This window comes from Canis lupus, chromosome 3, assembly GCF_003254725.2.
Source record: "Canis lupus dingo isolate Sandy chromosome 3, ASM325472v2, whole genome shotgun sequence".
NCBI lineage: Eukaryota > Metazoa > Chordata > Mammalia > Carnivora > Canidae > Canis > Canis lupus.
In genome coordinates this window covers 69,650,368-69,666,081 of record NC_064245.1, presented here as the reverse complement: position 1 = coordinate 69,666,081, position 15,714 = coordinate 69,650,368, and the positions used below count along the sequence as shown (strand labels likewise).

At 46.9% G+C, this 15,714-nt stretch overlaps 1 protein-coding gene across 6 annotated transcripts in view; it reads right to left on the bottom strand.

Moving 5' to 3' along the window:
• The window catches only part of SLC2A9 (solute carrier family 2 member 9), a 227,177-nt gene that overhangs the window by 49,057 nt on the left and 162,406 nt on the right, over positions 1–15,714 (bottom strand). For all 6 annotated transcript variants that reach the window (XM_035714584.2, XM_025437830.3, XM_025437828.3 and 3 more), the window contains one exon: positions 12,112–12,222. In XM_035714584.2, coding sequence (XP_035570477.1) covers positions 12,112–12,222 — 111 coding nt within the window. The remainder of the gene's footprint in view (positions 1–12,111; positions 12,223–15,714) is intronic.

The window sequence follows — 15,714 nt, the reverse complement described above, 5'->3', positions numbered from 1 at the left end:
TCATTTCCCTAAAGTCTCCTGATGAACCAAGGTAGAGCTGGAAACACTGTCCTTGATTTGGAAATAGTCTCTGACGGTGACTAGGAAGACACCAAAGAAATAGCTGTGAGAAAGAAAGGGATAAAAACAACTCTGTCCATCCTAGTGGGAAACCCAACCAGTCTGCAGGGCTCCTTTCTTCATCTCTTCCTCTTTTAAATTGTTTTAAAGTGCAGCCTGTCGAAAGGGATTAGGGTGAAGACGGTATTTCCACTCAACATTAAAGTCATTAGTGAAAACATTAACTTAAGATGAACAATGGCCTCTGACGGTTACTGACATCAGCTGGAGATGGACTGTCAGCCTCCAAGAAATCTCTTCTGGGGACCTCTGAGCTAAGGGTTATTTAGTCATTCAGCAGTCCTGTACCCAACACCTCCTGCCCACCCCACAGTGCTAGGACTGCTGGTGGGCTAATAAAGAGAAGGCTTTTTGTCATGGTTAGTATTTAAAAATCAACTTTATTGACTTACATTCAATTCGTAGATTCAATAAAATGCACTGATTTTAATTGTACAGTTTGGTATATTTTATCGCTTCTTGGCCTTTTGGCTAAGATCAAGTGTGGTATATTTTAACAAATTTATACACTTGTAAAGCCATGACCATATCAAGATACAGAACATTTCTATCACTCCAGAGTTCCCTGTGCCCCTTTCCCTAGCTGCAAGCAACCACTGATGTGCTTTCCATGACACTAGGTTAGGTTAGAATTCCATATTGGTGATCACTATACTTTAAAAAAAATATTTATCTATTAGAGACAGAGAGAGAGAGAGAGAGAGAATGAAAGCAAGCGCACAGGAGGGGAGATGGGAAGGGGCAGAGGCAGAGAGAATCCCAAGCAGACTCCATACTGAGTGGGGAGTCTGACTCAGGGCTCACCCCACAACCCTGAGACCATGACCCGAAACCAGGGCCTGAGTTGAAACCAAGAGTCAAACATCTAACCAACTGCACCACCCAGGTGCCCTGGTGATCGCTATACTTTTGAGAATCATCTCTGTTGCACATACTGTTCCTTTTTGGTGCTGAGTAGTATTTCATTGAATGGATATACCACAGTGTTACTCCATTCATCGGATGGATATCTGGGCTGTTTCAGTTTGAACTTTTCTGACTAAAATTTTATAAACATTGGGATCCAAGGCTCTGTGTAGACATGTGCTTTGCTTTCTCTTGGGTAAATACTCATGAGAAGAATATTTCGAGTGTATGGGTAAAATTTTTATGAGAAACTGCCAAATTGTTTCCCAAGGGGCTGTACCACGTCAGATTCCCAGTGGTTCCACATCTTCATCAACATTTGGTATTATTGACATTTTGGTATTAATCATCCTTACGGTGAACAGAGGTATCTCATTGTGAGTTTTAGTTTTAATTTCCCTGGAGCCTTATGGTGTCGAGCAATTTTTCATGTGTTTATTAAAACTTTTGATAGCTTCATTTGTACAATGTTTGCTCAAGTCTTTTGTTCATTTCCAAGTGGGCTGTTGGTCCTGTTTTTGTTGTATTCTAAGAGTCCTTTATATCTTCTGGATTCAAGTCCCCAGTGAGATGTATACTTTGTGAATATTTGACTGACCTGCCTTTCCGTTCCCTTCACAAACTCTTTTACATAGCCACAGCTTTTAATTTTGATGAAATCCTGTTAATCAATTTTTAAAAAATTCATGCTTTTTTGTGTCCCATCTAAGAAATCTCTGCATACCCCAAGGTTGCAAAGACTTCCTCCTACACTCTCTTCTAGGAGTTTTAGAATTTTAGCTTCTATGTTTCATTCCATGGTCCATTTTGAATTAATTTTGTGTGTAGCATGAGATTGGGGTTATTTCCTTTTTTTCCATGTGAATATTTAGTCTTTTGGTATTATGGTAAGACTAACTTTCCCCATTGAATTACTTTGACATCTTTTGTATTTCTGGATTCTATTCTGTTCCATTGACTATATGGCTGTCCTTATGCCAACACCATGCTGTCTTGATTACTATGTAGTGAATGTTACACAGCACTTACTATGTGCCAGCTATGGTTATAGGTGCTTTACATATAGTAAGAATTTAATCCTCATAACACTTCTATGGGTATATAGAGGTTCAGAGAGTTTAGCAGCCAGCCCAAGGTCACACAGTGGCAGGGCCAGGTTTCAAGTCCAGGCATTCTGGTTCCAGAGTCTTGCTCTTAACCTCTGAGCTGTACTGCCTCTCCTTACTGGCACATACAGATTTATCAGAAGGATATATGCACTCTCCCAAGGCTTTCCTTCCTTTGTGTGAGGCTGTGGCACAGGAGCATTGGGAAGGAGACAACAGTCCTTGCCCTTGGTGAATCTTATGGGTTGAATTGTGTCCTCCCCCAAAAAAGATATGTTGAAATCCTAACACCTGCTACCTCAGAATGTGACTTTACTTGGAAACCAGGTGGTTTTTTTTTTTTTAAAGATTTTATTTTATTTATTCATGAGAAACAGAGAGAGAGGGAGAGAGAGAGAGAGAGAGAGAGGCAGAGACAGAAGCAGGCTCCATGCAGGGAGCCCAACATGGGACTTGATCCCGAGTCTCCAGGATCAGGCCCTGGGGCTGAAGGCAGCGCTAAACCACTGAACCACCTGGGCTACCCATGGAAACCAGGTTTTTAAAGAGGTAATCAAATTCAATGAGGACATTAAGGTGGGCCCTAATCCCATGCGACTGGTGCCCTTATAAAAGGGGGGAAATTTGGACACAGACACGCACATGTGAGGATGCAGGCAGAGGTCAGGGGTGGTCCTCTACAAGCCAAGGAACACCACCAATTGCCAGCAAAGCACTAGATGCTGTGGTGGAGGCCTGGAACAGATTCTTTCTCACAGCCTCAGAAGGAATCTGCCCTCTGACACCTGGATGTCAGATTGCTGGCCTCCAGAACGGTGAGACAATAAATTTCTGTCGCTTCAGCCCCTCTGTCTGTGGTACTTTGTTATGCGGCTCTAGCAAACTAGCATGGGGAGCTCACATCTGATGCAGAGCAGAACTTGGCAGGTTGTTGTTCGATGATTAAATACACATGAAGAAAGGAGGAAGGGATGGAGGGAAGAAAAATAGGGTCTAATATGTCATTTATTTCAAATGTGACTCAAAGCTGACTTAATGTGCATTTATAGCATTTTATAGGTATTACTTTATATGAATTTTATAGGCCAATCTCTGTCTCTGTTGTATTCTTTGTGTCCATCTAAGTTTAAAGGACATGAAATAATACTCCGTGCTTGGCAGATTTCCTGACATCTCAGGGACCACAGAGCCTTGTAAGAGATCCTTCCTCAACAGGATCCTAAGCGATGCCCTGTTATTCCTGTCCTAATCCAGGCTGGGTCTTTTCCAATCTGCTCTTTCCATGAAGTCAGCCTTTGCCTGGCTTGATGTGCTCCTCGCAAGCACGGGGGTCATATGGCTGGCAGCAGGGCTCAGAAGGAGGAAGGGCTGTTGGTAGGGGCTCTGTCATCTGGCTGCCCCCAGCAGAGGGTGTGGATCCCAGCATGGGCAGAGCACTCTGTCTGGGCTAAAGATACACCTTTCCTCAAGTGGCCTTAATTGGGTTTTACTCAAAGAACTGTGTACTGGGTGCTTGCTTTGGGCTGGCACTCAGCCTAGTGGGACACATGAAGACCAGGGATTGTTGGGGTACAGGATGACAACTACCACAGACATTTCTCTAAGCCTATTTTGTCTCATACACACACACACACACACACACACACACACGCACATATACACATAAACACCACTGGCGCAGGATGCCTCCCAGATTGGGGCCAGCACCCTAGTATCCCAAATGGCTGCCCTTGATCTTGATGATTTGGGGGGTGGGGGTGGGGTCCCTGAGGAGCCTTTGCCACACAGCCATTCTTGAGTCTCCAGGCAGAAACTGTATTATTGCCAAGACTTTACTTCTGGAAGAATGGGAGAAAGGAACAGGAATGGTTTTACTATCGCTGACTCCGGTCTCTCGCAGAGAAGAGAAAGAAAGGCAGGCTGCATGAGAAGAAATGCCAAGTTTCAGTATTGCTAATAGTTCTGTTTTAAGCATGCAAGCATTAATCTTTGCTTTCACAAATCTCTGTGAGACTTTGGAAAGCTGTGGATATCTGGAAGTTAATGGAGTTTTAAAGTCTGTGTTCAGAAGACAGGGTCTCAGAAACAATTTTCCACCTAGAACAGGCTGTCTAAATTGAAAATAAAATATAATCCATTGATGGGACGCCTGTGTGGCTCACTGGTGGAGCATCTGCCTTCGGCTTGGGTTGTGATCCCAGGGTCCCAGGATCAAGTCCCACATTGCAATTCCTGCAGGGAGCCTGCTTCTCCCTCTGCCTATGTCTCTGGCTCTCTCTCTGTGTGTCTCTCATGAATAAAATAATTAAAATCTTAAAAAAAATCCACTGAAACAAATTTGTTCAGAAATTTCTATTTAAAAGATGAATGTGTGAGAGGTGCCTGGGTTGCTCAGTTGGTAGAGCACGTGACTCGAGTCTCAGGGTCCTGAGTTCAAGCCCTATGTTTGGTGTGGTGCCTACTTTAAAAAAAAAAAAAAAAGGATGAATGTATGAGATCTGTACATCTGTTTGGGCCAAAGTTGTAAGAAATGAAAAAACTATTTTCTAAATGATTATCATTCTGGGGGCCAGGTGAGCGGGTTGGGGCGGCATGCGCTTGGAGTTCCAGAGAGGGACAGAGGAACAGTGAGAGTCTCCACCTTTCTCTGATGGGTGGGCTGGTGGAACCTGCCCAGAGGCAGGGAAGCCAAAGGTAGCTAACAGAGAGATGAGGAAGGAATCAGAAGACATTTCCTGGGAAATAAAGCATCAGAAGGAAGCACATTATGGGAGCCAGAGGGTGGGCAATGGGGAAGGAACTTGCTTGCAGATGTGTCCTTGGCCAAACCCAGAAATAGAACCACCTGATAAAAAGGTATGATCAGAGCTGGGAGGGGGTGGGAGCAGGGGAGTGGGCTTCCAAGGCAAAACCACCTGTCTGCTTTGGTCCTCCTGGCCCCTCCCATGAGGAAGAGCCCTCAGAACCAGGAGAACCCCCTGCCCACATGCATGCTTCCTCTCAAGGCAACAGGTTACACAGCACTTTCTTGAAAGGTGATGTGGGCACCAAATATGAGAAGCTGCTCAACTGAATTATGATTTCTCGGCCCTGTGGGTGCTACCCATTGAGGATGGAGCCCTGGCTGCCACTTGTCCCCCAGGGACTTTGGGGACCAAAGGAGAAATCTGGTTCCTCTTTTGTTTCATGTGGCCTCTCCTCTGCTAAGTGCCTGTAAGTTTTGTTAGATAAATGGGGGGATGACTCTAACATTTTAGTGGAGGTGGGGGCTGTTTCCTCCTGCCACTTTGTGGCCCATAGAAATGCTGCAGAATTGTGATTTATCAATTGAAAATGTTGTTTGTAAAGGAGAATGAGCTGAACTCAGTCATTTGGATGCCAGAGTTAGGGTACCCTCTGTCTGATGATTCACTGGGAAAAACCATATCTGGGGGCATCACAATGCCAGATTTCAGGTTGTACTACAAAGCTGTGGTCATCAAGACCGTGTGGTACTGGCACAAAAACAGACACATAGATCAATGGAACAGAATAGAGAATCCAGAAGTGGACCCTCAACTTTATGGTCAACTAATATTCGACAAAGGAGGAAAGACTATCCACTGGAAAAAAAGGCAGTCTCTTCCATAAATGGTGCTGGGAAAATTGGACATCCACATGCAGAAGAATGAAACTGGACCACTCTCTTACACCAGACACAAAGATAAACTCAAAATGGGTGAAAGATCTAAATGTGAGAATCCATCAAAATCCTAGAGGAGAACACAGGCAACACCCTTTTTGAACTCAGCCACAGCAACTTCTTGCAAGATACATCCATGAAGGCAAGGGAAACAAAAGCAAAAATGAATTATTGGGACTTCATCAAGATAAAAAGCTTCTGCACAGCAAAAGAAACAGTCAACAAAACTCAAAGATAACCTACAGAATGGGAGAAGATATTTGCAAATGACATATCAGATAAAGGACTAGTATCCAAGATCTATAAAGAACTTATTAAACTCAACAGCAAAGAAACAAACAATACAATCATGAAACGGGCAAAAGACATGAACAGAAATCTCACAGAGGAAGACACAGACATGGCCAACAAGCACGTGAGAAAATGCTCCGCATCACTTGCCATCAGCGAGCCTCCTTTCAAGCCTCCCTGCTCTGCTCTTACCACCCTGCCCATATCTGTCTTTACAGAGGCCAGAGGGATCCTTCTAAAATGCACCATGGTGCTCTGCTTCCTATACCCTGGGGGCGCCCCATCAACCGGCTGGCCTCAGTCTTGCTGACTGGCTCCTGCTTGGTTTGCTTCTCCAGATCCCTGCTGTGACCTGCTCTCTGTCCTGGAGGAGGACCTGCAGGCACAGATCAACAGGCCCCCTTGCCCTCAGCATCCAGCTGGTGTCAGCAGACAGGGCACTAGTAAGAAGTCAGAAGGAGGGAAGGAAGAAAATGGGACCAGGGTGTTGGGTCCTGACTCCCTTTCGCCAGGCACATTTTGGCTGGCTGCTTCTCTCCACCGAAGGTCACCACTCCTGATGGATAGTGGCCTGCCCCACTACAGACCTATCCATCCCTGAGTTAATCCATCCTCCAGCCCAGATATCTGGGTGACAGTTTCCTCATCCCTTGAGCCTAACCACAATTTAATACAGCAACTGCCCACCTCTCAGTGCCCCTCGATTGGCACCAACGGTTCTCACCACATCCTTTCCTGTCTAGACCACCATATGCTTGACTTACTCATCCTGCCATTCATTATCTGTCCCCCACTAGGGGCTCGCCTTCTCTAGGGCAAGGGCCTTTGTCTCTTTTGTCCACGGACGCACCCCACATGCCCAGACTTGTGCCTGGCATGGAGCAGAGGCCCAACTAGCACTTGCCGAGTATTGAAAGAATAAGCACTCTGGCCCAGTTTCATCTTTTAATTGTTGCAGAAGGTTGCAGGGTATTTTCAGCTTTTTCCATAGCATATGCCTGATTCTCTTCTGGAACATTAATAATCAACAAATATTGTATTTGTTTGCTAGGGCTGCCATAGAAAGGACCCCACGCGGTATGGCTAAATAACAGACATTTCTTCTCTCATAGTTCTTAGAGCTGGGTGTCCAGGATCAAGGCCATGACAGGGCCGTGCTCCCTCTGAAGGCACAACGAGGGATCTGTTCTAGGCTCTTCTCTTGGCTTTTGCAACATGCCTTCAAAATCCACATGGTGTTCTGAGTGTATGTGTCTGTATCCAAATTCCCCCCTTTTAATAAGGATGGCAATCATATTAGATTAGTGGTCCCCCTATTCCAGAATGATCGTATCTTAACAAATTACATCTGTAATGGCTATGTTCTGAGGTACTGGGAGTCAGAGCTTCAATATATACATTTTGTAGGGATGACAACACAACCCCTAACGATAATTAGCATTTATTGAATACAAATGCTGTGAATTACTGTTTACTTCTCATGGTAAGACCTATTAAGGTATAGATTTGTATCATCCCTACTTTTCCTTGGGGAAAACAGGGGCTCAGAGAGGTTAAGTAAGTGGCCCGAGGTTACCCAGCCAGTGAGCGAGGGCCATGAGACCATAGAGCCCAGACACTCCACCATCCTGCTTTGTTGCCTGTACCCACTTTCTCACCCAACAAGTGCCAGATCCAGGGGCTCAAGATGTAGCTGTGAACCCTAAAGTTTTGCTTCTGAAATTGTGGGTTTGTTGGGATGCAGAGGATGGATGGAAACCGGTAGGATTTTTTTTTTTTAACTTCAACGCTATGGCATAGTCCATTCCTGACAACTTGTGAAGAATAAGAAGCCAGAAGAACTTATGTGAATTATGTTTCCCCTGATGCCACCCTAGGTGGCAGCTGATGCTCAGGCTTGTGTGGCCCTGGTGACACTTGGTGGACGTTCACTCGGAAAGTTCATGTCGTGCCAAGAAAGTCAATTTGGAAAACCAGCTGTTTCTGCAAGATGCAATTATTTACAGCTGCCCAAGCCAATGAGCAATGCCAGGAGCCAAGAATAATTGCAAATAAAATGAACAAAAATGTCTTTCTCAAGTTTATTAGGTCCCAAAGCCATTTTAACAGACTGTCAAAATCTCAGGAAGAAGAAAGCAAATTGGAAAGATGGGCAATTGCCTCACAGGGTTGGATAAAACAGGGTCCATATCTTTGGAAACAAGGTAATAAAAACTTTGGAAAGACCATGGGATTTGCTGCATATTGACTGTCAGGCATGCAGCAGTGGGTCTTCCTGCACTGTGAGGTTTGCTTCTACGACAGCTGTGCAAGGCTGTGGATTCGTCTCCTGTGGCTGCTGTAGCAGATCGCCACAGTCTCCTACAGCCCTGTGGGGGCAGAGTCTAACACAAGTCTCAGGGGGCAAAAATCACAGCTGCTGGCAGGGCTGTGTTCCTTCTGGGGGCCGTTCCTTGCCTTTCCAGTTTCCAGAGGCCATGTGCTTTCCTTGGCTCATGGCTCCTTCCTCCACCAAAGCCAGCAACTGCCACTCCAACCTCTGCTTTTGTCACTACATCTCCCTCTCAGATTCTGATGCCTGCCTCTCTCTTTCATTTTTAAGGACCCTTGTGGTGACACTGGGCCACCTGGCTAATCCATGATGACCTCCCTATCTCCAGATCCTTAACTTAATAATGTCTGCAAAGCCTCTTTTGCCAGGTAAGGTGACATACTCGTGCTTCCAAGAATCAGGACCAACATGGGTGCAGGGCGGGGGGGTGGTGTAATTCTGCTTACCATGGTAAGCCTGGTTATGTTTGTTTTAAAGATGACAAATAAATTCAGAGATGTTGGGCAATTTTCCCCATGCCACTCAGCTAGTAGATGGGTGGTTAGGATTGGAATCCAGAGCTGCCGGGTCCTACAACAGAAGCTCTTTCTCCCCCAACACAGTATTCCATCTCAGACTCCCACTCTCATGCTAGAGTTAATCTCAAGGTACTCCAGAGATTAGGGAAAAGGCAACCATGTTAAGAACTACTCCCAGGGGACTATTCTGGATCTCCAGTTCCTTTGGATGATAAACTGGGAGGGGTATAGATGACTGGGGCCATGTGCATGAGGCCAGTGGACAGGCTGCTGAATGCACTTCCCTTCCCTTCCCTTCCCTTCACCTGGCTAATGCCTGCTGGGCCTTCAGGACTCACCTTCCTGGGACCTCTTCCAGGAACTCTCCCAGGAGAGTTCATGCCAGTGTTGCACGTGGTATGTGTCTGTTTCTGGATCTTTCTCTCTAAAACACAAATTCACTAATGACCTAACACAAGCATGATACGGATATGCCAGAGCTGCTTGTGGAATGCATGCATGAATGAATGACCCCACCATGATGCCACTCCCCATAGTGGGCCCACATGGCAGTCCCCGCACCCCTAGAACACATATGTTCCGAGTGACTGTGACCCATCCTGCTCCACAGCTGAAGGCGGCAACAGGCCAACTCCCAGTCTTTTACAAAGGTCCTCTCTGCCTCTCCCAGGATGGTGAAGTCACTTTCCCTCCTTCCTGGGATTAGTTCTTATAAGAAATACTCTGTCAAATATTGTCAGCTTGTAACGAAGATGATCCACTGGCCAGAGAGAGGGGGCTGGAAGGTGGGCACCTGGAGTCAGGGAGATGGGGTTGAAAGCATCATCACCCTCTGCTCCTTTTTCAAATGAGGATGAGAACCGGACTTTTAGGAGTGATGTGAATGAACATCCAGGAGATCCCAGGTAAGGCACTTCAGGGCCTTGGGGAGCAGTGAGGACCCCCAATATCAGCTATCCCCACTCCCTTGGGTTCTGACCCTACTGGCTATGTAATCCTGAGAAAGCCAATTCTTTGGCACTTGGTTTTCTCGCCTGTCAGAAAATTGCAAGAGTCCCTGTAAAATCCTCCTCTCTACAAGGATGTTCATCACAGCCTTATTTACTGACAATGGTGTAGTTAACTCTGTGAGCCCACCTCATTTACCAGGCACTGCTCTCCAGTATTCACTTGTTTAATCCTTACCCCATCCCTATGAGGCAAGTGGTGTCCTTATTTTTTCTTTCTTTTTTTTTTTTTTAAGATTTATTTATTTATTTGAGAGAGAGCACGCAGGAGTGGGCAGAGGGGCAAAGGGTGATGGAGAAGCAGACTCCCTGCAGAGCATGAAGTGCAACATGGGGCTCAAACCCAGGACCCTGAGATCATGACCTGAGCTGAAATCAATCAGTCGGACATTTGACTGACCGAGCCACCCTGGAGAGGAATGGTGTTCTTATTATAGAAATGGGGTAATTGAATCAGAGAGCTGTTGAATAACTTCACCAGGGTCACGCAGCTCCAAAGGGATGAAGACAGGATCAGAATCCAGGCAGAGTGGCTTTGCCATCTAGGCTTCGAGGGCAGATACTCAACAGCGCCACCCCGCAGGGAGCAGCTAGGGAACCTGCCATATAGCCAGTTTCTGAAGAGCCACAGAGCCTGCGCAGCTAGCGCTCCATCACAGGGGCGCTGATCAGCATGTTTTTCTGTATATACGTTACACGTCAACAAAACATGCCTCAGATGAGAAAAAGGAAAGTGAAATGAAAAGCAAGTCTGGCACGAGGTCATGTGCGCAAAAGCAGAGTGACTACCACAGAAGAACAGAACACACACCTGCGCATAGAAAAGCCAAGGGGAGATTTTGCCCAGTGGCCTTGGGAGGTATGATCACAGATTTCTCCTTTGGTTCTTTCTACTCTTCTGAATTGTACTTGTGCACCTGAGCTTGTGATGATTTCTTACAACAACAAAATACTTTACCAGCCAGTCCCCTCCCCCAAAGCAAACCCTGTGGTTTCCCACCACGTTCATTCCAGACTGACTGTGCTTTTCCATGGATCAGTGTAAACATGAATCACCACAACTGGGGAACGAGAATTTTGTGAAACTCCGATTGTGAAATGGTGAGATATTTTCCTCTAACAGAAAGACTGTGAGTGAGAGGAGGAGATGAACACGGGCCCTCGACCCTTCCTGACATCCATCTTTAGAAGCATCTCGTTAGAATGACCCATTACGAGCAAGGAGCAAAATAAGGCATTCTGTTGACAGCGAGTCAGAGATGCGACTAGAAGCCTCTGCCTGTTTGCACCGTGTCCATCCTGTCAGCAGAAGTCGGCGCGAGAGAGGGGAAATAAATGAGCTCCCCCATGAGAGAGGATCTGATTCTCACTCTGATTCTACCCTCCTCTCTCTCCTTCGGGAAGAAGCCCCACTGTGGACTATGTGCCTGAAATGTGAGGCACAGACCACACACCTACAAGGTACAAGAGGTCGGACATCTCATAAGACTGAAGCTCAGAGAGGTTGAGAGCATTGTTCAGCATTGCACAGCCAAGAAATTCCAGAGCCAGGATTCAAACCTGGTTTGTTGTGATTGCCCAAACTGGTACAATTTCTGGGACATTCTGAAGTCTCCCAAATCCCTCGTGGAAGCATGGGTAGTGTGCATCTTTAAGGCTGAGGCAGAATGATAAGCTCTGTATCTTTCTTTGCACATTTTTGCTCATTATTAACAGAGGGTGTAACACCCTCTGTTACACGGATTGACTGGAACGTCCTCTCTCTTTTCCTTTGCCTGCAGAGTCCTACATGTTTGGGATAGAAAGATGACCACTCATGCTTTGGAAACATTTTTCAGGTCATGGCACTGGACCTTAGGTTCACAGGGACTCTGTCCTGGACCTCCAAGGACAAATGCCCCTTTACACTGGGTGCTTGTCCCATCGTATCGGCTGTGACCAGGTGAGAGCTCAGAGAAGGGAGCTATTTGTTAAAAGAAAGACAGTAGGGGAGCAACTTATCAGTAAGAATATTCTCTAGGTGGGGGAAACATCATAAAAATCAGACACCTTCAGAGCCACCAAGGACATACTCCTTTAAAGGCAAGCACAGTTGCCTGGGGGCCCCATGGCCCCGGGATGCTCTCAGGAATGACCCCAGATTACTCACAGAGAAGATGGCAGCCAGCGTCTCGATGCCACCAGTACTCAGGGTAATGTATGGGATCTTTTCCGGTGAGATCCCAGCTTTGCCAAAGATGCTATTGGTGTAGAACCAAATCTGTAAGGCAGGAAAGAAAAACAAAGGTGAGTCAGTGAAAGGCATCTATTTCCCAAATTAAATTCAGGTGCAAGGCGGTCCCTGAGATTCGCTGCTGCATCCAGCATGGAGCTTTGTGGTGTGGCCAACTATCTGTTTTCTTCCTCCTCCCACCTTTGTCTCTTCTTCGTTACTGACAGGGATACAGGGAGCCACATGTGCTGAGCTAATTGTGGCAAGGAGATGCACACGGAAATGTTGGTGAGGCTTCTCGGAAGTCTCCTGAAAATGAGCTTTCCGCCAAGGAGGTGGGGTCCCATTTTTGCCCTTCCTCCTTTCTGCTGTCCAGATGGTGAATGTGATGGCTGGAGATTCAGCAGCCCTCTCGGATCACTAGGTGACCTCAGGACAGCATGGTAGCCTCCGTGGTAACTGTGAGAAACAGGAAAGGTTCTTTACAGATACTTTACTGTCATCCACTAGAAAGCTGTCACAATAAACCTATAATGGGAACAACATGAATGATGCCCTGGGGATTGTATAACACACAACCTGCAAACCCTACATGGGGCCCCTGCTTTGGGATGGAAGCCACCCGTTCAGACGCTAGACCAAGAAGTTAGAAGGAGCTTGTGTCCTTGCTCACTACAGTGATTCTGTAACTTATTAGCCAAAGCTGGGCACTGTTGAGAGTATTAATAATTAGTTCAGGACAACAGGCATGAATCGGGATTGCCCAGGCAAACCAGGATGTGTGGTCCTGGGACTGCGGTGCCACTTTTCCCAATTTCCTCATGCGAAGTTAGGTCAGTGTGGAGGTTTCCACCACTGAGACCAAACCTAGCTCTACTGACACTCACAGGGCATCAGACGGTCACTGACTGGAGGTTGGGGGACCGGCTCTGTGTTGAGCTGGCTGTGTGACCTCGAGCAATTCACTCTGTGCTGCTGGGCTTCCTTCCCCTCCCCAGGCAAGGAGGACAGCCAGGCCCCTCCTGTGGGGTGTCAGAATTGGGCAGGAACTGTCACTGTGCGCTATTTACGTTTTGGGTCCATAGGCTGGACACGAGTTACTTGTGTCCTCACGATCCCAGCCATTTCCTTAAAGAGCAAGAGTCTGCGAAATGATAGAACACCAAGGTGTCCTTGGTACGACATCTGACGAGGAAACCGCCACCTTCGAGGGCCTTGGAAGCGTTTATACTCTGACCGATATTAAGTAGAAACATTAGAGCTTGTTAGCTGCTTATAACTTGTCAGGCCCGACGGTAGCTGGGCATGCTCTTTGCGTTTGACTCTTACTTCATTTTTTTTGGAAAAAGCTCTCATTTCTACAAATTTGTCTTGTTACCGGCATCTGTTTAGCAAAACATTTTTCATGCGCTGGGGGAGAAGGTGTAATTTAGGACCTACCCGTATCTATAGATGGCTTATCTTTTAGTGACGGGAGTAATTGTTCATAAAGTTATAGGCACATTCAGAGTCCAGTAAAAATTACTGCCAGGATTTCTGTGAGCTCGCCGGCAAAATGCGTTCTTATGTTCTCGTAAAACAAAGACCCTCTTGGCTGTGTCTGGCCCACATTTGACTGAGCTGATAAATTAGAACTTTACATTCTATCTTTGCTTCCACATTCACAGAGTACAGGGCCCCCGATAAATTCATTCATTCCTATAGTTCTTAGGGCTGTGCCAGAAGCTAAAACTATTCCAGAAAGCCCCAGTCTTCACGGGATTTGTTTGTATAACCTCCTTCCCTTTGGAAGGAAACTGTGATCTCCAGCACATCTTCAGAGTTGGGTCAGAGGGGCTTAAATGCCATTCTTAATCTTTACCCAGATTCATTGACTTTTAATAGCCAAGGCTCTCGGGATCCCTTTCATGCCCCAGGCTACTGTGCTGGAATTGTTGTTTTCTGCCTCAGCCTGAACCCCAGAGCGGTGAGCCTGCGATCCCAGTGGGTATGTGTTCTCCTGCGCAAGCTGTGCCCTGGCCTCCCCTGTGGCCTCCTTCCTGGCTCCTCACAACCCCTGCAACCTTCCCTGCTTCCAATTTTCCCTGTAGCGACACTGCCTTGGGCCTCCCCGAGGGGTTTCAATGTTAGTGAAGCGAGTCATGGTGTATAAAACTAAATTCTCAAGGTGGGGTGGGGGTGGGGGGCTCTTATAAAAGTGGCCCTAGAGTCATTTCATGGTAAATGCATTTATCCATCAACAGGCAGAAACCAGCCCTCTGGACCATCTCCCCCATTCCAGGGTTTGTGCGGAGGTCCTGCTGGGCTGGCCCTGTCCCTGGAGGGGGTGGGGGGAAGGCCTGCCCATCATACAAACTGCCTGTCTCGTTCTGCTGGCTCCAGAAGCCATTTCTCTTCCGCTGAAGCATCCTGTAGAGCAGGACGGTACTGCCTCTACTCCCGTTGAGGTTTATTTGAACAGGCAGTTTGAGGGCTTGTACACCATGGAGGCACCAGGAAAGGTGGAGTGTGTCCCGCAGCAGTGCTCCCAAGGAGCGTGCTCTGTGTTGATCTCATCCATGAGATCACGCTCTCAGGTTTCCGACGGCCTCCTCGCATGGAGGGGGACAGGGGACTGGAAGGAGCAGCAGTCTGGAGGCCTACACACCCGATTCCAGCCCCAATGCTGCCTCTGGTGAACTGTGGGCCTGTAGACAAGTGACTACTTATCTCTAAAGAAGGTAAAACGATCTGTCTTTCAGAGTGGTTGTAAAAAATGTTTTAAGTGATGAAGTAGAGCATCTTTAAAAGATTTTACTTATCGGGACGCCTGGGTTGCTCAGTGGTTAAGGGTCTGCCTTTAGCCCAGGGTGTTATCCTGAAGTCCCAGGATCGAGTCCCACATTGGGCTCCTTGCGCAGAGCCTGCTTCCCCCTCTGCCTGTGTCTTTGCCTCGTGTGTGTGTGTGTGTGTGTGTGTCTCAAGAATAAATAAATAAAATCTTTAAAAAAAAAAAGATTTTATTTATTTGAGAGTGAGTGAGCTTGTGTGCACATTGGGGGAGGGGATAAAGGGGAGGAGGAGGGACAAGTGGACTCTCAAGACCTCGAGACCATGGCCGGAGTAAAAATCAAGAGTCAGGCCCTTAACCGACTAGGCCACACTGGACACTCCAAGCATTTCTTACAGAATTGGCACATCATAAATGGTGGGTATCATTCTAGAAGATTTCCATCTCTCTATTGAATCTCACCCTTGCTCTTTGGTAAAGGAAAATGTCAAACCAGTTATGCACATGCCTTGGGGAGGAAGCGCCTCTGGCTCTGCTTCTCAGCCTGCTTCCTGACTGGCTGCCTCTAATGCCCCCAAGCCCTCCTTCTTAACTCCTGACACAGTGTGTTAGAGACAGAGCATAACAGGCACACTCATTTTCAACTCTCTCAACAGCTTGTGAAGGTGACGTTGCCTAAGGATCAGAGAGACCACACACAGCCGATAGGGAAGGAGCGGGTGCAGACCCAGGCCTGTTTGCTCCCTGCCCCACAGTTCTTCCGCTGCTCG